The sequence below is a fragment of the Columba livia genome, chromosome 4 (genome assembly GCF_036013475.1).
Source record: "Columba livia isolate bColLiv1 breed racing homer chromosome 4, bColLiv1.pat.W.v2, whole genome shotgun sequence".
Taxonomy (NCBI): domain Eukaryota; kingdom Metazoa; phylum Chordata; class Aves; order Columbiformes; family Columbidae; genus Columba; species Columba livia.
Genome location: NC_088605.1, coordinates 25,147,532 through 25,169,798, shown reverse-complemented (window position 1 = coordinate 25,169,798; position 22,267 = coordinate 25,147,532). Strand labels below are relative to the sequence as shown.

The window sequence follows — 22,267 nt, the reverse complement described above, 5'->3', positions numbered from 1 at the left end:
CAGAAGTGGAGCTTTGAATGCTGCAGGGGGGGAGCTGGGATGCAAACCGGCTTCTGTGTTTATCTCAAGTGTAGGATTACAAGTCTGCAGGTCTACAAGTGTGAGGGCAGCTGCTAGGGCTAACCACATCTCCACACACAGAAATACACTCCTGGCCTCACAACATGAATGTGTTGCTATAATACAGTTTTCCTTTTGTTCAAACTGAAATAAACTGCAATCTGCATCCAGGTTCCTTACTCATAAATAATTTTTTTTCCCCTTAAAATTTTCTGTGTGTGAAACCCTTGGATCCAGTCGTTGCACATGCTGAGGGTGGATACGAGGATCTCAGCTGCTGATAGTATTTTTGTTTCTTTAGTCCAGCCACAGCTCTGCTGGAATTACCAGGACTGTGTGTGATGGCATACTTGGTATTTTCCTCAGAGGTAAACAGCTTCTGGCCATGAAATAGGAATATTTGAACAATTTGGGGAGAACATGGATCCCACTTCTGTGTTTAGAGTATAAGCTAATTTCATTTACTTGGATGCCCTGCTGTTCCCTGGCAGTTTAACCAGAGAATTGGGCACATCATCACTGCCAAGCATGTGGAGATCTGCCCAGATTCTTTATGGTGTTAAATATCCAGTTGCTGATTATGAGCCTGGCTGAACCTTATCTCCAGTGAGGAACACAGCAGCTTGGGGACACATAACTCAGTTGGGGACCCATGAGAGGGCAGCACAGGAGGCTGGGAGAGGCTGGAACAACACATGTTGTATTTATGCAGTGGGCATGCCCCAAAACACGCCTTGCACTTTGGGCAGTGCAGGAGTTGAATTTGTTGGGTCTTCATGAGCTGAGAGCTCTCCTGGGCAGTTTGCACCTTGCCAGAGCTGGCTGCTTGTGATGGTTTTGTCAGTGTAAATTTGACCTGTTACCTGCTCACCTCTTTCGCAACCTGTAGGTAAACTGCAGTACAGAGATCCCTCCCGTCTAGAGATTTGGCTGCCCACTTGCAGTGATAGCTAGCACTGCAAAATGGGACTCAGTGCAGGGTTTCCGCTGGAAGGCCTCTCGCATGGTTTATGGTAGCAGTTGTTGCTGGGGAGAGCCAGTCAGCCAAACTCAGCAGCCAATGCCGAGCACTGCAACTTCCACGACTGGTCTCAAAACTTAAGTTATTGATGATCATTCTTTAAAGCACAGTTCATGGAAAACACCTTTTGTGTGAGTTTCGCCTTTTATTTTCAGAATACATATATTGAGCAAAGCAAACTCAGAGGAATCAGAAAACAGATACCACCCAAAGCCTATATCTAAAATTTTAAATTCATGTTTGAATTTTGCATTTTTGGGTGGGATTGAGGAAGCTGAGTTGGCCAGAACGATTAACACGAGGCACAGCTGTAGTTACTGAGCAAGTTGTGTGTGCACAAACGGGAAGACACTGGGCCCACACCACTGCTGCATTTTCAGAAACTGCCTGCTGGCCAAGCCCGGGGAAATATTCCTGTTGCTGGTGACAGAGGTAAATCTGTTGCCCTTAAGCAGCAACTAGAAGCAACAGGCTTAGAGGAGCATGGAGCAAGGGAAAGGGAAGCTGAAACACGGATACCGAGGCAACTTATTTCTCAATAACAGAGTCAGCATATTTGTATCTTGCCATGTCCTTACTGAAGGGAGCGCAGGCAGTAAGTTTTACATGTACCACATAGCAAAATATCCAAACCAGCACAGGATTAGAATTCAGTCCCAGTTCATTTACTGGATAGCCATCTAAAAACTTGAAGACAGGACATAGTTATTACTTATTTTTGCAGGTTTCCAAAGTTCTGATGAATCTCTTTTCTTGTGCTGAAGAGAAGTTCAGGGAAGAGCAGTTCTCTCCCACAGACTCCTCCAGCATATTAAAATGGCAAAGTTTGGCTTCTCTTCTTAGGAGCCTTTTAAGTCGGAGTGTGACATTGTTCTCACAAGCGCTGTCGTCCAGCCAGCTGGAAGTCTACCATACCCTGTTGTACGCTGCTTGCTGAGAGAGAAAGAGAACAGCGATGGAGAGGGTAGTTGTCATGGTTAACAGATCGATTCTGTCTTCATTTGCAAGTTTAAGCAAGTTATGTTGAATGCATATTGAAACCTGGATTAAAAATGTAGCACATGTGTATTTTACAGCATCTAACCAGTTTCAAGTGTCATTTTCTTGTCCATAAAATGCCCCTTCCTTTCCCCACAAGTGTGTTCCACACTTGTGTCAAGACTATCAAGAATGTACTTGTTTGCTTCAGTGCAAAAATTATTATATGGCCTTGAATTCTCGTTAGCGCTGGGCACGCAGCACATGCAAGAAAGGATTTGGATCTGTTTCTTCTCAGGCAGTATCAACAGATTTGTTTATTGCATTCCAACCTGTTACTCTTGTGGAAATCAGTGGAAAGCATTGAGGATGGCACAGGTTGTCTCTTCAGTGTAACTGATCCTGCCAAACCTTTTTGATGAAATGCAGGACGGAAGGAAGGAACCTCTCTAGACTCTCAGGGTATATTTATGCTGTGAACAAACATCCTGCTCCCAATGCATCCGTGCGGCTGGAAGAAGAGACTGCCAGCAAACTGTCCTTGACTGCTCTTCACCCTCTCCAGTCTGCTGGTGAAAATACGTGTGGTCGTGTTTCCTGCCTGCTTTCACTTGCATTGAGCTCAGCCAGTTTACAGAGGCTGGGTTGTGCTTGTTTGCCATGTTGTCTAGTTTTCCTTGAGGAGGGCAGGGTGTGATCCCATGAATAGCTCTGCTGGCACGTTTGAAGGAGCGAGTCCCTTGGATGGAGAAGAGTGACGTGCAGGGAGGTGACCCATGTCCTTGTACCATCACGGCTGTTCCTCGGTCAGAGTTTGCCTCTCCCCGATCCCTCCCGGTGCCCAGGAGGCACGCTGTGCGGTGCTGGCGGTGGCTGTGAAAGCTGAACGCCCTGGGACGGAGTTCGAGCCCTGTCACGATCTGAGAGCAGTCCCTGTGCTGGGGTTGCCACAAGGGATGAAGTTGGGCCTGGGCTGTCCGTAGTGCCAGGCAGTGTCGTCCTGGCCATGATGTAGGGAGCGAGCCAGCAGGGCACCCTGCTAAGCCACCATCTGGGCACTGTTGGTCTCCCAGGTTCTGGGGGCACACACTGCAGCTGGGAGGCACCCTGTTTTCTGGCTGAAGGCGGGCACCGGTGTGCACCCCTGTGCAGTGCTGCCTGTGGCTGTGCTGCTGGAGCCCTGGTGGGATCCAAGTGCTGGGCTCTCCGGGGAAGTGGTTCTTTGTTGCTGGTTGAGCACGTCTGATGGGAAGTTTTGCCAAGTAAAAACTGGAGCTCTGGGAACGTTGTTTTCACTGCCACCTTTAGAGGAAGTAACACCTCTAAATTAGATTTACTGTTATTGCATGTGTCAGTTCTGGAAAATCAAATTATTTGGGGTGTTTGTTTTTACAGCTCAAGGATAAAATCTCACTTCTAGCATAAGCAGGTGTAATTTCATTCAAGTAAATGCAGTTGTACTTCTGTCTGAATTCTTGGATTTGGCCATAAATCTTTGCTGCCTTTTAAAGAGACTTCCTTTCTCTGTTGCATTCAGTTTGGATTCACACTGTGAAAGCTTTGCACTGTTTTTGGAAAACTGGGAGGGGAAGACTCTCTGCACACTCCAGCTTTCCCCAAACGATTGCTTCTGTCACAGCAGATTAATCTTAGAAGTTTACAGGCTAGAAACACAACGTGGAGCAACGAAGATTTGTTAAAGGGGGAGGAGAGGGGCCGCTCCTGCGGGTCAGAGCACGGGGAGCGTGCGGATGGTAAAAGCGATGGGAAGGGAGGAGAAGACACACCCCTGATGGAGCGGTGCCTTCCGGGGCGATGCACCCGCTGCGCACAGCTGGAGCCGCGGAACACAGGCGTGCACAGTCCGTGAGGAGAGGGGGAGCTGACATGATGTGCTTCAACTCGCTGCAAAATGAATGAGCTGCTGTTCTCGGGGGTATTGGGCCCCCGTCGGTGAAGTACAAGTACAGGGCTGCATCAAGTGTACTTTGCATCCAGATACACACAAACGGAGATGGGGACCAGGCAGAGCGTTGAGTTGGGTGTTTGTGTGTGACGTGCTTGGCATTAAATTTCTATTTGCTGCAACAAAAAGGTAAGAAACTTAAAAAGTGACACGAAAAAAACCTCAGCCTCCCCCCACTAGACAACAGTCTCATGTTAGGAGTAGCCTTTGTCTCGAGCTGTATTTTCAAAGCTATGGTCCATTAGGCTAAAGCTTCTGTGTGGATGCCTGCAAGGCGAATTACTGCTCCTAGTGTGACAAAGGCAAGTCAGATTTCTTTTCTCCAAGAGCTGACACTTAGCAACCTTCAAGAGAGCACTGTAGCAGAAATGCTGGACTGTGTGCTGAGCGGTGAGTATTCGATGCTGTTCTCCCTCTCCTTTATCCCTTCAGATGTTGCTCATTTGAGCAGTTAGCTAACTAATGGATCCTGATGATTAATAGCTTTGGGGGTCTGTGTTCAGCTTGGAATTACATGTTCCTAGACTGGCTGCGGTTACTGTCTGCATATTGACCAGCCTGATTGTGTAGACGACGATCATAATTTGTTTTTACTGGTAATGCTGTGTTAAATGGTTAGAAACATGCTGCAGTTAAGAACAGCAGAAACCACATTTACTGAAGAAAATAAACCTCCCTGTGTTTCCCCCTAAACCTACAGTACCTGTATAATTAATGTGTAATTGCCAGCTAACTTCTGGCAAGCCTGTCTGGGCTTTCTTCTTCTTTCAGCCCATAATTGACAATGGAGATTGTGCAAATTGAAATCTTTGTAGAGCTCCAAAAGAAGTAAACATGTTTAAAGAGAGAAGTATTGCAGTGTGTATGGGGGTTATATGCATGTAAAAATATCATTTAGTTGAAGTGAAATGTTTAATGCCTCTTCTGACAGAAGAGGAAACTTTGTGATTTAAATGTAATATATTGCCTTGAGGTCTCTGTGCTTGCTTAATCCTATCTGTATTCATAAAGAATTTGCAGCAGGAGAAATTTCATTGATTTGTTAATTGATATATAGCTTTGAATCCTCATTATGCTGGGTGCAGAGGGGAGGGAAGAGAGACAAGCACATTCATCTTTTTCTTTAAACTCAGCAGCTTCACTCTTAAATTAGGTGTCTCTCATGTTATGGAACCTCATTGCTCTCTGCTCTGTGCATTAATTTTTGCTTTCTTAAAGGATAGCAAACATTGCTGAGTCTTGATCTCTATCAAGGAAGTACATGAAGTGTTTCATCTCTGAAAACTATGGTTTTAATTATGTTTTCATAACTATTGCCTTGCAGTTAATGTAATTATCACAACTTGTGAGCGTGGAAAAGGATGTTATTTAGCCCTGGTGTATTTCTCAGTAAAAATTTGCTTATTTGTTTTCATAAGGAGTTAAAAGAGAGAAAGATAGTGGGATTTTGTTGTGTAATACCAGGTAGATTTTTTTTTTTAAGTCCACGTTAGTTTTCTCTTCCACAACAATGGATGTGTATAAATACATCTGTGAAGATACCCTGTCTGTGAAGATACTTTAAACACTGATCAGGTGAATACAGATGAGGATCAAACAAACTGTGTGAACTATTATTTCAGATAATTAAGGTGTGTACTGAAGGTCTGTGGTGTTTCTTGAATTGCCACAGTTTGTTGGGTATCCTCTTGAGCAAAGCTTTCTGGTTTGGCATTCGAAGTTTCCCATGTTTTTGTGACGTGAAGTAAAACTCTGTGACTGGGGGCAAAATTCTGATCTAATTGTTATTTGAGTGCTCGTATTGATTCAGCTGCTCTATATAGCTGTAATTTGTGTTAGAGCGCAGACTTTGCTCCAGTGTAGTTTGAGATAGGCTGAAATAACCTTATTCTCTGGGTGAAGTTAATCCAGGTCAGAAACTGAAATGTCACAATTCTAAATCAGGGAGTATGAAATCAGTAAGAAGCGTTCTGTTTCCTTCTATTACAGAATAACTGGCATGTCCCTGAATTTGGTTTGGGACCTGCTAAAGAAAACAACATCCTTTGTTTTTTTTTTCTTTCTTGTTGTATTTTGGTGTTATATGAAAGCCTTGTGTGTATGTTTTTAGAAGTTTCCAAACTGGAAATGTCTTTTCAGCTGAATTTAATAGTTCTTAAAAAAAAAAAATAAAACAGAAAATCTCAAATCTGATTGATCATCTAAAATGGTGGGCTAGTGATTTCAGCAAACGGTGGCCTGCTGTTCAAAGTTCTTTTCATGCTTCCAGAAACGTGTGTGTTTTCCCTAACAAGCCAAACAGCATTTCCAAAGGAGAGGGAAGTGGTCTGCAGTGGGTCATGAAAGATGCCCCTGGCTTAAATCAGGAGAGGAGGTGCCTGGGGTGGCCATGTGCTTCAGGGAGCTGTAAGTGCACCCACCTATCTCAGGTCTTCAGTCACTGTCCTTTAGTGTGTGCAGGTGAGGGAAACCCCGAAGAAATGGTAGAGTGACCTGAACTTGCTTATTTACACAGAGGACTTGAGGAATAACAAGGAACCAGCTTGCCTGTGAGGTACCAGTGTGATGTCCAGCACCCAAACTATCAGTGGGACTTACTGATTCACAGCCTCTGATCTTAAGAATACAATGTGCTCTTTACGAAATGTGGATTCATATAATGTGTCAGGCTGCCTTGTATTTTCTCTTCATTTTCAAAACAGAATCTGACTAGGTTGTAGTAGCCTTCATAATATATGATTAGCAACAGAAGGCTAGGTCAAGCCATCAATTTTTAAGCAGAAATCTTCTTTGCTACCAGTGGAGAATTACTTAAAAATTGATGGCACAATCTGGCCCACAGTGAACAGGGGATTTCTAAAGAATGCGTTAGTTGTACTTCAACTCGGTCTCCATCCTGGTGGTGACAGAGACCCAGAAACTCAAGGCTAGTCTGCTGGAATAGTCTGATACTTGTTGGAAAACAAAAGGCTTAAGGGGTATTTAAAAAAAAAGTTTAAAAGCTACCAAATCCTTAGGAAAAAAATATAAACCACAGCTATTTTCCTTTCAGTGAGACATATGTAAGTGAAGGACGTAATCATTCTCTAAGCAACAGGGAGACTTCCAAATGCACAGAAATGAAGGCTGTTTCCTTAGGTTGTTCATGTTATATTGTTGAGATTTAAATACATTTTACATAAACACTTTACTGCATTAAGTGCTACTAGACTTCATAATTACAAATTAGAAAACCAGAGTAGGGCCTCTTCTGTGCTTCAGAGGATACGCTTGGGCAAGTACTTGTAAATAAAAAGACTTGTGCCATTCATCATTATTTTTAGTCAAGTAAAATATGTTTTACTTAGCTAAAGCTCTACGGTAATTGAAAGCAAAGGCATTTCAGCTGGTTGTTATCTCTTAGGAAGAGAGACGGTGGGGGCTGCCGATGGGTGTAGTCCTGCATGAAGAAGTTTAAGGGCCGTGGAGGTTGGAGGGCAGAGCTCTGTACTTGCCCAAGGTGTAGGTGAGACATGGCAGCCTTATTTTTTCTGATCTGCTCATAAAAGACAACTAGGGAAACTGCAGTCAGCCAAACTCCAGAGGAAGCTATACAAGAATGAAGAGTTGTGAAGTGTCAGCATCTTCACCCTGTTAGCTGAATGCATCAGTCGCAAAAATGGTTGGGCTGTAGACTTAAATTAATGCTGCCAGATACAGGGGCGTAGATGCCTAGCACTCTCCCAGGCTCATGTGCAGTGTGGTGCCCAAATGAAATATTAGCTGAGCATGGGAGCATCACCTTGATCCTTAAATACCTTGTTGAAGATGCCAACAAAGCCTCTTGGGTTTGTTGGTGTGGTTGTTGTCCATCACATTGAAAATCTTACAGTAGCCCTTGTTTAAGTAGAAGACACAAGAATAGCAACTGTCAAGTATTTGGAGCCCAAGATGTCTGTCTTGGTCGCGGGGATGGATGGGCATGCAGGGGACCTGAGCTGCCAGGACTCTTGGGCACATCGTTTCAACCCTGCCAGTCTCCCTCTGCTGAGACAGGCCCGTAGGCTGGTCATCTGCGTAAGCACAGCATCGCCATGTCCATCTGCACCGCACGTCTCCATCCTGCGGGTTGAGGCAATTCTGTTAGACTTCAAGGAAAAAAGTGACCCTGGAAAGGACCGTGGCAAGTCACCTAGACTGGCCTCCTCCCCAAAGCTGGGCAGGGTTCAGGATTACCTGAGAGCTGTTCCTTGTTGATATTTTTTAAAACCTGCAAGAACGGGCATTGTGAGGCCTCTTGGGGTACCTCTCTGGGCTTACTCTCTTGGCAGAGAAACTTGGCTTTGCTGTATTTTTTAAACCCTCCCATGAGTGAGTTGTAGAAACTAATTAGATCCTTCCTCCGTTATCTCATCCCCAGGCCAAACAAGCCCACCTTCAGACTGAACAAATGGTGGCCCTTGGCTGGACTCGTGCCAGTTTGTCCCTCTCTCTGGGGTACTGGTGGGCCCAAACCTGGATGAAGAAATCCAGATGCCACCTCATGAGTGCTGTGTTGAGGGTGTTTTTTGGGGGATAGTGGTGTTACAACTGCACCTCTCATATTATTCACCTCCCAGTGAATACTCCATTATCCTTCAGCTTGTGGGGTGGACATTGTATTTTACCAATCAGCCTCCAAGATGCAACTTGCATCAGACACTGATCTACAAAACACAAGGCTAGGAGGACAAATTGTCTTCTACTCAAGCACTGTCCCATATAGTGCAGAGCTCTCCCACAGGACGATGCCCTGTCAGTGCTACCATTCTCTGCAGCTGTTGTGCCTCCACCACATCCCCAATCCGGGTACGACCCTCTGTGAGAGGAGGGCAGGTGACAGGGGCAATCAGGGAGGCAGGCACCCTCGGCAGTACCGTAACGTGCTGCCTCCAAAGGCGCTAGCTGGACAACAACCTGGGATAAATGGGCTTGGCCGAAGTGGTGTGGAGGAGAAGGTAGTCACCCCCTTTCTGGGGAGGCAGCATCCCTTTGGGGCTTGCTTTGGAAGAAGGGGGGCTCCTTTCTCGCACCCCTGCAGACTGGAAGGTCATGGGCTGTTTTCCTTGGAGGTCTTGGCCTTTTCCCCTCAGAAATGAATCTCAAATCCCACATAAGCAGCCCTGACACAATTTCTAGGTATTATCTTCCCATGTTATTGGCAGCCTCTGGCCTGACCCCTTTTAGCTCAGTCAGCTTGGAAAAGGATATGTAGAGCACCATACTGAAGCACTTGCACAGCTGCTCTTGCAGCGTTTCTGGCTCTTAGAGACATCAACAAAATCTGCCATTTGAACTGAAATTTTCCATGTCTGCTTCTTGGCCTCGGGGTGATTGATTAGTTAGTTATTAATGTTAAGCTTGAAGGTAAATTATTCAACCATATTTGAGCTACCAGAATGTGAAGGGAATACAGGCAAATAGTCTTTTGTGTGAGATTAATTCATAAATTACATGACATGGGGAGCTATTGGGTTAATTGGAAAGCTGTAATTAACTGGTTAGAAGCAGGATGCAGCCCCCCTTGATTCACATGCATCCCACAGTGTGGGAGCCCCCAGCCAGGGCCCTGCTTCTTCCTTGCTGCCCGGGAAAGTCCAGCAGCCCAACTGCTGGTAGTTTTCTCTCACCTTCCTGAATTTCCTCCTGTGCTTTTTCCTTTGTCTGTGTTGGCAGCTGCAGTAGTGATTGTTCTTGCATAAAGATAGGGGAATTAACAGATCTCCCCTTAAGAGGTTACACCAGGAGGTCATGTTTTGTATCTAATTGTATTGTGTTCAGAATATGCTAGATCCAAGAAATTTCTTTTTCCTCCCCCCAGTAGATTGTGTCTAAATTGCTGGAAGATTTTTCCAATATATAGCTTTTCTGAGAGATAATGTCTGTTTGTCCACTTCATATAAAGCCAGTGATTAATGCATTAAGAAAATTATGTGTGTATATATATATATATATATGTTTCTTCTTATACTACTTTAAAATATTGACTGTATTTTCTAGGAAAGTGAAAGTAATGCTACTTTTTCAATTTTGATTTTCAAATGGGGGCTGAAATATATAATCAGGGTCCATTTAGGCCTGAAAATCTTCCAGTATTTGCAATACTGAGATCTAATTTTAACCTCTTAATTTATAAAACGTTAGCAATAGGCATGGTGAAATCCTTGCTGATTCTGCAAAGCCCAGCAAAAAGTCCATGTAGCTGAAGGGAAGGAATGAGTGGGGGTTTGGCTGGGGTGATCAACACGGGTCACCACTGGATATTGAAAACGGGAAACTACCCAGTTCAGTGCATGGAAGGAAGTGGAACAGAGAGTTCTGTGTTTCCTCTTCTTTTTATGATGAGGCTAAGTCTCACAATTCCACCGTAAAATTTCTGGGTACGTCCAATTACATTTGTAAATATGGATCTTCTTTCAAACTTGGCTGCTTTCACAGCATCATAGAACAGCCCAGGTTGGAAGGAATGCCATAAAACCACCTAATCCCACCTTTCATGGGAGAGATGCCTAGATGGGATTGTCTAGCACCCTGTCCAGTCACATCTTGAAAAACTCCTATGATGGGGACTCTGCCATGTCCTGGAGGGGCTGTTCCCATGAATTATTGTTCTTCACAAGGAGCTACATGGAGATTACCGGGGACAATCGGTACAAGTTTCACCAGGAGAGTTTTCATCTTGATGTACAAAAGAAGTTAAACCTCTAGCTATGTACATCGGCATCCATGTGTGACTTGCACCCCTGTGTTGGATGGATGCATTAGCTAACCATATGCATCTTTAGTTAAAACTTGGCTTAGAAAGTCTGTGTTTATTCCAGATCTACTCAGTGAGCCATTTATAAGCAACAGACCAATGGGAACTGGATCCCATCCCTTCAGTGTGCTCTGTCTTTAATCCTGCCCTTATTACCTAAGTCAGGATAATTTTTTCACTCCACTACTCTTTTCTCAGAGTCAGTTACAAACTAGGATGACGTAGGGTCCCACATTTTTGTGCACGGTGCATGAACTTTGCTTGGATGCTCACAGGAGATGAGCCCTTCTTAAGAGGGGAGTTGTGAGATGCACGCAGGAGGCAGGGGCAGCAGAGCAGGTCTAAGCAGGTCTCTCCTAGAGCATAGTTATTAATATTATCCCTGTAGAGACACTATACATTGCATGAAGTGTTGTCCTGCTTTTAAGGAGTTGTAGGCAGAAGCGGGCAGCAACCCACCGTGTTCCCCAGCACAGCTAACCCTTTGTGGTAAGGGCATGGGAAACCCTGTGCTTTCTTCATCTGACAGCTCCAGAAGCTCTCATGTGTCCCGGAGCTCTCACAGCTGCTGTGACCCCAAAAGCAGGCAGCTCCAGTGAGCTGCAGGGACTGCAGCAAGCCCTCCGGGGGCTGGGGCAGGCAATGGGGCAGCTCTGCGGGACGGGGGAAGAAGGGCTTGTGCCTCTCCTGCCCACCTTTGCCTTTGGAAAGGGGTGATAGTTAAGTTGTACCAAGAGTTAGTGGTTGCTGAAGTGCTTCAGAGATGAAGGTGTGTGGTGATTTTAAACGTCCCAGCTGCAGCTCAGTGCTCCTGTGAGGTTGTTGCCCTGGCTGTCGCTTCTTCAGGGTGCACCTTTCAGAGGAACCCGAGTGACCTTGCGGTGTGAGCTTTTAGAAAAGGCATTAAAAAAAACTCATGACAATCTTTCTGCTGTTTCAGTTTAGACAACGTAAAGTTTTCATTGAATAATTTTTATTGTTCGTCTTGTCAATGTCTGCTTAAAATAGTTGGAAGAAGGAAGGTTCATGTGCTTTGTATGTCTGTTTATGCTTTCTGCATACTACTTCCCGGACTTGTGTGTGGTATTTTAAGCTTTATTACCTCCCAGTGTTGACATGTCTGCGCTGCCTCTCTAAATTCAGCTGATGCCTGTTGGCTTCATCACATGTTTCCAAAAATACAAACTTGAGAGCAACAGGATTCAAGCAAAATAAGTATCAAAAGGAAACAGTGGCAGTGTGCTTAGACACGCTGTGCTACAAACAAACAGTGAATGCTAAATGTACAGCACTTCTTTCGGCTACCCTGTCTCATCATGTGCTGGAGCTCTGTCTACGTGAGTGCTTGCTAACTTGCTCTTTCTCTTTTTCCATGCTTCCCTGGATTCAGAGAGAGGTAAATGATTTTTGTTTTTCCATTATTCTCTGTGTTTATCCTTCCAGCATGCACCAAATAATGCTTGCATCAGTTTTCTTTTATCAGTGAACAGAAGCTAAACTTCGGTGAGTAAATCTATATCTCCCTGTCACCTTTTCACCTTGCTTTAACAGTATTTGTCAAGTTGATAATTGCCTGTTGGTTTGTTGTTTTGTTTTGTTTTTTTTTTCCAGGTCCCAAACCCTTGAGCACTAGAGCAGTTTAAAATCGTGAGATGTAGTGATTTGGTGTTTGCTTCTGGTGTTTTGAGTTCAAAATTTACATGTCATTTTCTGTCATCTGAAATGCGGGACAGTGGTATTAAAATCCCACTTTTTATTTCAAAAACAAACGAACAACCCCACAGTGCTTAGAGCAGGGAATTCAAGAGCTAAATTTAGCATGACTTGGAAACAATGTTCATTTCTTATTTTTGGTATTTGTTTCGGGTCCAGCTGGACTGGTTGCTTGTCTTTCAGGTTCGAAGAAAAGTTGTGCCCAGTATGTTTGATTTGTTTCACTGTACAAAGGGATCATTTGCGATTCTCCGCAATGCTTCCCGTCTCATGGGCGCGCAGACAGTAAGGCATTGTAGTCAGGTGCTTTGCAGCACAAGGCCTGCAGCCCCTCCAAAGGCTCTTACTGATAGAATTGTATCCCTCGGATGAGATCTGGGGTTTGTTTGCGCTTCCAAATTGCAAGGACTTGATACTGGGACTGGGCGTAAGGAATGTGGTTTGGAGATGTGGACCGTTCCTCGTGTTTGCTTTGTGGAATATAATGAGAATGGTTTCCAGGCTTGACTGGTTTTTAATCAATTCCTTAAGCGGCGTTGGCCTAGGGAAATGTTTGAACTTTCCTGAGTGTGGCTTTGCAATCTAATGTAGATTTCATGCATGTGGGAAGTGATGATCCTCCCAGACGAGCACTGTCCAAAGTGTGCTGCAAGCAGATTCATGGGTAGTGTCTGTGCCCGATCGCTGTGTTCTCTGTCTGAATAATAAAGAACAAAGGACAACTAGTAAGCATTCCTTATAAAACAAATCACACTGGAGAGAGTAACTGTCCTAGTGTAGTCTGCTGTCATCTTCAGTTAAATCTGTGGTAGTGCTTTGAGCATCTCAACTTGATGTATGTCTTTATTAAATCATAAAATATTCTTTATAAACAAAGGCCCACGTCTTCCAATTAGATCTGGAAGTTAGAAGCACTGTCAAAAATATCTAAATACTAATTTATCAAAATCAGATTTACGGTATCTGCTGCAATGAGGCTGTTCAGATGTTCCCAGGCATAATAACACATTCAATTTACTTAAAGGAATTTCAGCTTTCATCAAAAATGCCAGACTGGCCATCCTCAGGAGTTAAACTACCACAAAGGAGAAGCAGCAACTACAACGGCCTTGACACCTGCCTCACTTGTGTGCCTCTTCCTTAAGAACTGCTGCACAGGTTAGGAAGGCAGCCCCATGCCCAAGCACATTTCATAAATGTTGTGAAGCAATTAAGAAAAATGTGTGTCTTCCTTTAAGTCCATTTATAAAACAAGCTGAGCTGTAGGCTGCTGCTTGACTTTTCCACTTGCGGTGTCTGTCCAGCAGCTGGTGAGCAGCAGCAAGCCCCGTCTGACCCCAGGCTCCAGCTGGATGGCGTGTACTCGTAGCTGGGCCCCCCTTGTGCTGCCGCTGCTACAGGAGCACAGAGTCTTCAGAGTGTTGGTGGTGACCACGGCACAGGTGACAGACTGTCTTCCTTGCCCTGACAATAGTACTTCAGCCATATGGTCATAGACTCATAGAATGTCCTGAGTGGAGGGGACCCAGGAGGATAATTGAGTCCTGTCCCTGCATAGGACACAAAATTCACACCATGTGTCTGAGGGCATTGTCCGGTATCTTCTTGGACGCTGTGATGCCTGGGGCTGTGACACCTCCCTGGGGAGCCTGTTCAGTGCTCCAGCACCCTCTGGGAAAAGAACCTTTTCCTAATGTCCAACCTAAACCTCCCCTGGCACATCTTCCTGCCATTCCCTCTGGTTCTGCCACTGGTCAGAGCCACCTTTCTGGCCAGCAAGGCAGCAGTGGCAAGACCAACAGGAGTCCTGTCCCCTTGCCAGCAGGAGGAGGTGGTGGGCAGTATAGAGACATGGGAGGCGTGTCTGGGGAACGGCTTCTGCGGCTTCATGAGGATCAGTCTGCAGGAAGGAAATCGGAGTGAAAGTCGTGCAAATGCTTTCAGGCTTGGCAGCACTGGGCTCGGAGGGGCTGAGCTGGGTATCGAACGTATCAGCTCTGTGAGGGTTTTAAGAAACTTTGGAAGCACGCGAAACTGGGGCAATGGTAAGACATCAAAGAAAAACCAGAAGGCTGTGTGTTTTAGGGCTGCCAGATGAAAGCCTCAGAGTATTGCGCAAAGTAGCCATAGCTCCTCCTTGAGAGTTAGCAAGTGACGTTATCAAGGAATGAAACAAACAGCCTTTCAGCAGGGGATCATTTGCCCTACAAACTTTATGCATGAATTAGAAAAACAAGCTACGCTGTGTCAATGCCAGACCATTCGAGGAGAATTTAATAAATGCAGAACTGATGCTTTGCTGCAAGGAAACCAAATTTCAAGTTGCGTGAGAACTGAAATAAGAAAAGTTTCCCAAAAGTCTCCGCTTGGGAGAACGTCTTAACTACCCAGATCAAAAATTAATGACCAGGGTAATGACCAGGTCTGCCAGTCTGGGTTGGAGCAGGGAGCACCAAACAGGTGCAGGAGCTCTGGGGGTGCATGGAGCACTTGGAGTGAAGAAAAATTGCAAGGCTTTCATATATTTTTAGGATTGCCAGCAACTGTTAGAAATGTAAGTAAAATTCATTGTCTCCCACATCTCTTGCAAGTCTTATCACCAAGGGGAGAGGAGTACATGTAGTTAAATGGACTGTGACTACCTGGGGGAAATGGGAAGAAGGCTTGTGGGAGTAGGCATTTTTCTTCCTCCTCCTGCATGATGTGACTCTGAAGTGTTTGGTATGGTCACCTGGAGAAGGGGCTGTGGGTTTCCTTTGGAGGGTGTGGAAGGGAAAACAGTGGTTTCATTCAGTGTCTGTCTGGTATCTGGTAGGGGAAATGGAAGTTGAAGGGTCCTCAGTAAATCTTCTGCAAACAAATTTTGCAGCTTCTGTGAATCCTGTTTGTTTCATCTAGTTTTGGTTTCTTGTCTTTGGGTTTTTCTCCTTAACTTCACAAGCTCTTTGACATGAGCCTAATAAAAAGACCAGTGAACTGAACAGAGTCCCAGACTTCATTTCAGCTCTAAATCAGGCCCCTTCCTCTTATGTGAAAGCGTGGTCTTGTTAAAAGATTTTAAATGTAAATCCAGAAGATCTGTAATTTTTATCATACAAATTGCTGCAGAATTTCTTGTACCTCATCTTCTCTGCCATCTGTGATACTAGAATATTTGTGTGTCACGGAGAAACCCCACCAGGGCATGATCTTGTTGGCATTATATTTATCTGCCTTTCTTCTTGCGTCTCCTCTCACTCGCCCTGCTCTTCTCCTTCTCTGCTCATTTACTCTTCTCCCACGGACCTTCATGTCTCGCTGGTGAGCGGCAGCTGCCTGCCAGGTGCCTTCTGACCCCGCTCTGTCACAGCGGTGCCCACTCCTCCCTTTTCTCTTCCTATGTTCACAAATCGCTGCTCAGCCGTTGGCAGGAAAGCAAAGCGAAGCCTGCAGGTTACAGCCCCAGGAGATGGTTTCCCCGCAGCCCCGCTCTGTGCTCCGTGACCCCGCAGTCCCGGGGCTCTGCACAGGCGCACCAGCCTGTGGAAATCAACACCCCGCTTCTCTAGGCTGCTCTGGATGAATTTCGATCAATTCTAAGCCAAGCCCAGGGGATATAATTTTCTGGTTCAAGGATTCTTGTTACAATTTGTAATACATAAATCTGTAAAGCAATTTAAATTTTCCTGTATGTGTATCATTTTAACGTAGTTGTTTTAAATAGCAGCAATATAATTTTGATTGATAAGAGTGAAATTTTTTATTTCAGACTTCAAGGCTAGGGTGTTGGGTTTTTTTAACCAAAAAAAATAAAGGCGGGAGAGGGGTGGAATAATGCAATTCTGCACTCCTTTGAAGAAGTAAATTTATAGTGAGAAGGTAATAGATGTGCTGCTTTTTCAGGGTGTACTTAATTGGGATGTCTCCTAGGATGTTTGCCTAATAGTGCCAAATGGCTAGGGCTGCTACTCAAACAGGACAGCATTAGCATAAATTGTATTTAATGTGATAGTATTCATCTGGGGTTGAGTGGCTAAGTGATGTTTAGCCAGGTGTTAAATAGGTATGGCTATCTCAGGTTTAGTCAATTACTGTAGACATTTGCCAATTAAAGAAGGTAAAAGAGCAAATAAAAATTAAGTTCCTTTCTACTTAGCACCTCACATTGTCTTTGCAATTCTCTCTCTCTGTAGGTCTGTAGTCTTACAAAATTAATAAATGTCTACTGAATTTTTAACTGTTCAGACCACTTGTGAAGCAAAATAATTTTCCTACCTATTTTTCTGATTTTCTAGCTTTTTTTTTGTCCAGAGTACTGATTTATGTCCAGTTCCTATAACCAGAAAGATACAAGTGGATCATGTAGTACATGTGCAAATGATGTAACAAAAAAAAAAGTCTACTATGCAGTACCCCATCTTTATAATCCTGTATCAACAGAAGTGGTACACTCGTATTGTCAAGTTTTAAGAATACACAGCTTTTTTCTGCAACAAAATACATTATTCTGCTACTAACCACCTTGCTGCTTTCCCCCACTGGTATAGAAGGGGATTTTACCAGGAGGTGTGGTTCAAATCCCATAAATTTCATGTGCGCACACACCCTATCCAGAAAGAGAAGACTTCAGCTGGATGAGGCGTGATCTCTTCACCCTGTGCTGGTTCTGTGTCCAGCCTTTTTTCCCCTTGTTTTCCCAGCAAGGCTGTCAAGACAGGAGGGTGGTAAGGGGAAGCTTTTACCCTTTTCCATAAATTTCTATTGCAAACGCATTACTTGGCACTTCTTCATTATTAAGGGGGCTGGTTACAAATACATCTCACTTAAATGTTAATCGGATTCGAGTGAGCTGCAGTCCAATGAAGGTTTGCAGATGAAGTGACTCAGACGGGATCTGAAGCAAAAGAATTAGAGAGCAGTCTTGGCGCCCATTTGGTGTTCAAGTCTTTGGACAAACAAGAAGTTGTCGCCTTGTGTTCCTGTGTTTGTTATTGATGCTGCAGGGAGCAGATACTCTGGAATCCCCAAAGCCATACCTTTCTTCTGCGAGAGGGAGTGCACAGCTCGGTTTTGTTTTCCCAGCACCTAGAAATGCCTGCAGCGAGGCTGCAGGGCTCCCGCTGGCACTGGAGCAGCTGACTGTCACCAGCCCTTACCGCCACCTCCAGGTCCTGGCTGCGGGGCTGCCGTGTGGGACCACTCCTGTGAGCGTGGCATCCAGGTGACTTCGTGAATTAACGAAATCAGTTGTGTTGTTTGCACACTGGCAGAAGGAAGAAGGACGGTTCATCTGCTAACTTCGCTTGATGATTTGAAAACAGATGTGCTGGTGGTGGTGCAGGACCACAGATTTTGAGGAACTGGGCTTTCCTCCTCTGTCTCAGCAGATTTACACATGCAGGCCCTGTTTATCTAAACGTTTATGCGGATTCACAATCCACGCATGTAATTAGGTGATTTACTTCATGCAAGCTGTTTGGGTACTTAAATTGAAACACTGGTGTGTGTCTGAAACACCACCATGAAGGTTTTATTAGCTCTCAGTAGTTGAAACTGATGTACTAGCTGGTGTCTCATTTTCTCCTGTAATTGTCTGTACAGCCTTGTTTATGAATGTGTACAGATATATTTATAGAAGCCGCAGGACCAAGCACTGGAGAGGCCTGATGGAAGCGTTTTGTGCACCACTGCAGCACTGGGGCAGCCTTTGCTGAGCTGAGGCGACCGACCCAGCACCCACCAACACCCCCGCGGGTGGGAAGTGGCGTTTCTGGCACTTCCTCAAGGTGACTCAACACAAGTGGAATTTCACGGGACAAAGACGAGACATTTCTCACAGCCTCAGGGGTTTTCCAGGCCAAGTGCTGGAGACTTGCTACAAACAGTAGAGACATCAACATTTCTTCAAGAAGAACCCCCAGTATGAATACCAGCTGGTGGATGAAAAGCTGGACATGAGCCAGCAATGTGTGTTTGCAGCCCAGAAGGCCAGCCATGTCCTGGGCTACACCAAAAGAAGCATGACCAGTACATTGAGGGAGATGTTTCTCACCAGGAGTACTGTACTCGGCTCTGGGGCCCCCAACATAAGGACATGGACCTGTTGAAGCAAGTCCTGAGGAGGCCACAAGCATGACCGGAGGGATGGAACACATCTCCTATGAAGACAGGCTGAGAGAGTTGGGGTTGGTTCAGCCTGGAGAAGAGGAGGCTCTAGGGAGACCTTATTGCATCCTTTCAATACTTAAAGGGGACTGACAGAAGGATGAGAACAGAGATTCAGATTAGATCCAAGGAAGACGTTTTTTACGATGATGGTGGTGAAACACTGGCCCAGGTTGCCCAGAGCGGTGGTAGATGCCGCATCGCTGGGGACATTCAAGGCCAGGCTGGGTGGGGCTCTCAGCAACCTGATCCAGTTGAAGATGTACCTGTTCATTACAGGAGGGTTGGACTAGATCTTTAAAGGTCCCTTCCAGTCCAAACCATAGGAGAAGAAAAAAAAGCCTTGCTTTTTTGTTAGGTAGCTTATATGTGGGGTGACTACCAGCTCCATCAGAAAATCAACACATTGCATTTTGATGAAAAACAACATAATTTTGGGTGGTATGTGCCCTTTCACAAATACAGAGTAGGTCTGTCTCATCAGGACTGTTGTCATCTTCCTCTTGCAGGGACAGCAGGGTTGCAGACACTGCTGTGGCCGTTGAGCCCCCTTGTCACCTGGAGCATCCCACTGCAGATAGCACATCCGTAACACACATCAGGCTCCTCGCTGCCCTCACCACACATCTTCCATGCAGAGAGGTTACTGAGCCGGGCTCTGCATGGTGGCTTGTTCATTTGGCAGTTGTTAGCCTTCCAGGAACAGAGGAACGTTCTTACTGAAAAGCGTGTGAGCTCGTTAGATGTCAAGCATTGCTCTCAACATTAGTGTCCTTTGGTCAGAAAAGTAAACTTATGTTTGTAAGAGAAATGAGACTCAGCAGGCTGGCCCCAGTCCACCCCTCTGCCTTTAAAATGCTGTTGAAAATACTCTCATCCAAGGTGTTTCCCACTTACAGGGCATAATTATGAGTTGTGTTCCTTTACGACCAAAATCTTTGATCCTGACAGAACTCAGTCTTCAATTTAACGGTTTTAATCGTAGGCTTGTTTTTATCTCTGCAGCCCCTTGAGTTCTACCTCCACTGGGAGATGATGTGCTGAATAAACGTATTTAGTATTATCTTACAGGTTCCCTTAGGGCTGGAAATCCTTGCAGTTGAGCTTGGGTCACAGATGAACTCTCTACAGGGTGAGATTTAATGTGGCCTTTGGGTTGTCCAGGCACTGGGGACCTTTTTTCAGAAAAGTTCTTAAACAGCCTGAGAACAAGTAATCTTAGTCCTGGCACTTCTGTCACCCAAGCTAGAAAGCTCTACTATGTCATGGTGACTAGCCAGTACAGTGCAAAAATCTCTTTTGTAGGGCAGCTTTATTTAACTTTTGAAAAAATAAGGTCAGAAATTTGGGCCAATTAGTGTAAGCGAAGCTCAGCAGGTTCACATCTCCCTTATGCAAGCAGATCTCTAATTACTAGCTGCATATTTTAAACACTTTATACAGTCCTTTGAAATACAATGTTTCTTTAACTAGAATCTTGTATGCGGTTTCTCAGATTTTTTAGCCCTTACAAGCTGCATGAGTTTTTTGTCTTAATTTGTAATTCTCTCCCCAGTTCATCTTCAATAAAATATTTGAGTGAATTTTCTTTTGGATTTACAGCTACAGTTAGAATTGTGGGTTTTAATTTCAGTAGGTTGCCATGGTTAGAAAAATCTAATGAGATCTTTAATTATATGGATTAAGCACCAAATATAGGTGTGTGTTTCATGGGTATGCAGTGTATTGCATTTGTAGATCTGCTTTGTCTAAAGCACACGCTTTATTCTTTGATAGTCAAGACACACACCTTTTAAACTGAAGCAGGAGATAACCGCAGATTCCAATGCCTTAATTAGTTTTGCTTGTTTCTAATGCGTTGATTAATTTTGTTTACACAGAGACTTTGCTTATGTGGCAAGAGACAAGGACACAAGAATTCTGAAATGTCATGTGTTTCGATGTGACACACCCGCAAAAGCCATCGCCACAAGTCTACACGAAATCTGCTCAAAGGCAAGTACATTTAAAGTCAGCTGCATTCGTCTGTTTAGGGGTCCCTGAACCTAATCCATACCATCAACAGTCGTATGCAGTGTTGGTTTAGTTTGTATCACTGGCAATGAGAAATGGCATAGAGGATTTGTAGAGGAAAGGATTCAAATGGATGGGAGTAATGGGAGGCTGAGCATTTAGACTTGAGGATGATATGTGCTTTTGATTTTGACAAGTGTGTACAGAGACTGAAGGTTTTCTTGAATAATAAAGAAGCTGCAGGTTCCAAATGGAAAAAGAACACCGTGCTTCAATTAATAATAAATGGTGATGTTAAACTCTGTAGGAAAATTAGACCTTGTTTGAATGGTTTCAATGGCATTATCCTGCAGGACAGCCAGGAAAACAGTTGCTACTGTTGCTCTGCCCACTTAAAAAAAATCAGGGAGAAGATGGGGCTTAAGCTACTCTAGGCAGAAATACTGAGGAATCTTAAGTTTGTGCTTGTGGTAAGACAGGAGAGGGCTGTTCTTTTCAGTTATTTCACCTTACAGATTTTCCACCATCCCCTGGTTATTAATTTTGGTTTTCTTGCATGATCAGTTCATGAGTGTCCTCTGTGCAGTCACTTCATGCAGCAGCAGTGAGGCAGCACATCCGTTAGAGCAGGGAAATTGATTGAAACGCTTCCTAGAGAGGCAGTTAAGCCAATGTACTTAAAACTCTCTTTTATTCTTTCATGGAGCTGTGGTGGATTTGAGGCTGAGTTTCCCTTTTTAAAAAATATTATGCTGCTCATTTTGGTTTTCCTTAAAACATGTCAGTTTGCCCCACAGGAGAAGTGGGTCGTGGGGATGAATAACCTTATCAGTTATCCCTGTGTACCTTGTCCCTCCTTGTGAGCTCTTCTGGAAAAGCTACTTAGGAAACCTTCGGGTTTTAAAATTCTGCTGATCTACTGTATGCCTGTCATTTGCTTTTTACGTTTTGTCTTCCCATGAGTGGATGGAATCAGTGATGTCAAATTCCCTTCTGTAGCCGGTTATATAGCATAACAATTTTTCAGTTTGGCAACACGGCAGACGTGGCTACTGAACTTGTGACATCTTTACACGGCGCACGTTAGGTGACCTGGTGACCGCTGGGCAGCAGAGGTTTGCCGAGACAGAGGCAGAAGGTGCCCAGGAGCTCTGCAGAGCCTGGCAGGTCTGTGGGGCTGGGGTGCCCGGGGAAGTGCAGGTGCAGGACTTGGGGAGCTGCTCGGGGTGGCCGGGAGCTGCAGGCTGCGCTTGGTGACAGTTGACAGCAGGGATGGCAGCAGTCACTGCCCGGAGAACCCCGACCTGGCGTGTCCCTCAGCTTTCTCCTCCAGCTCTCCATCCTCACAGATGTTTCCAGCAAGTCTAGCAGGGAAAAACACGCTACGCGGGCCCTGCCACAGCTGCTTTTGTCCGGTAAGGTCAACATGGAGTAGATGCCAGGGTAGCTGTGCACAGGGTGCCAGAAAGGCAGCAGAGCTGTCACAAGCATAACTAGGACATGAAACTCCTGGCATGAATTTTGGATAAGAGAGCAGCTAAGCATTTAAAACCATGGCTAAGAGTAGCACAATAAAACAGGGTAGCTTTGTTAAGTA

General features: G+C 44.8%; 1 protein-coding gene across 29 annotated transcripts in view; it reads left to right on the top strand.

The window, feature by feature from the left end:
* APBB2 (amyloid beta precursor protein binding family B member 2) overlaps nt 1–22,267 on the top strand; it is a 181,440-nt gene that overhangs the window by 150,797 nt on the left and 8,376 nt on the right. For 25 of the 29 annotated variants that reach the window (XM_065060761.1, XM_065060749.1, XM_065060743.1 and 22 more), the window contains one exon: nt 20,538–20,652. In XM_065060761.1, coding sequence (XP_064916833.1) covers nt 20,538–20,652 — 115 coding nt within the window. Of the gene's footprint in view, nt 1–3,812; nt 4,155–4,243; nt 4,416–12,031; nt 12,197–12,243; nt 12,304–20,537; nt 20,653–22,267 lie in introns of those variants that run through there. The other 4 variants (XM_065060766.1, XM_021286003.2, XM_021286004.2 and 1 more) reach the window with 4 other exon arrangements.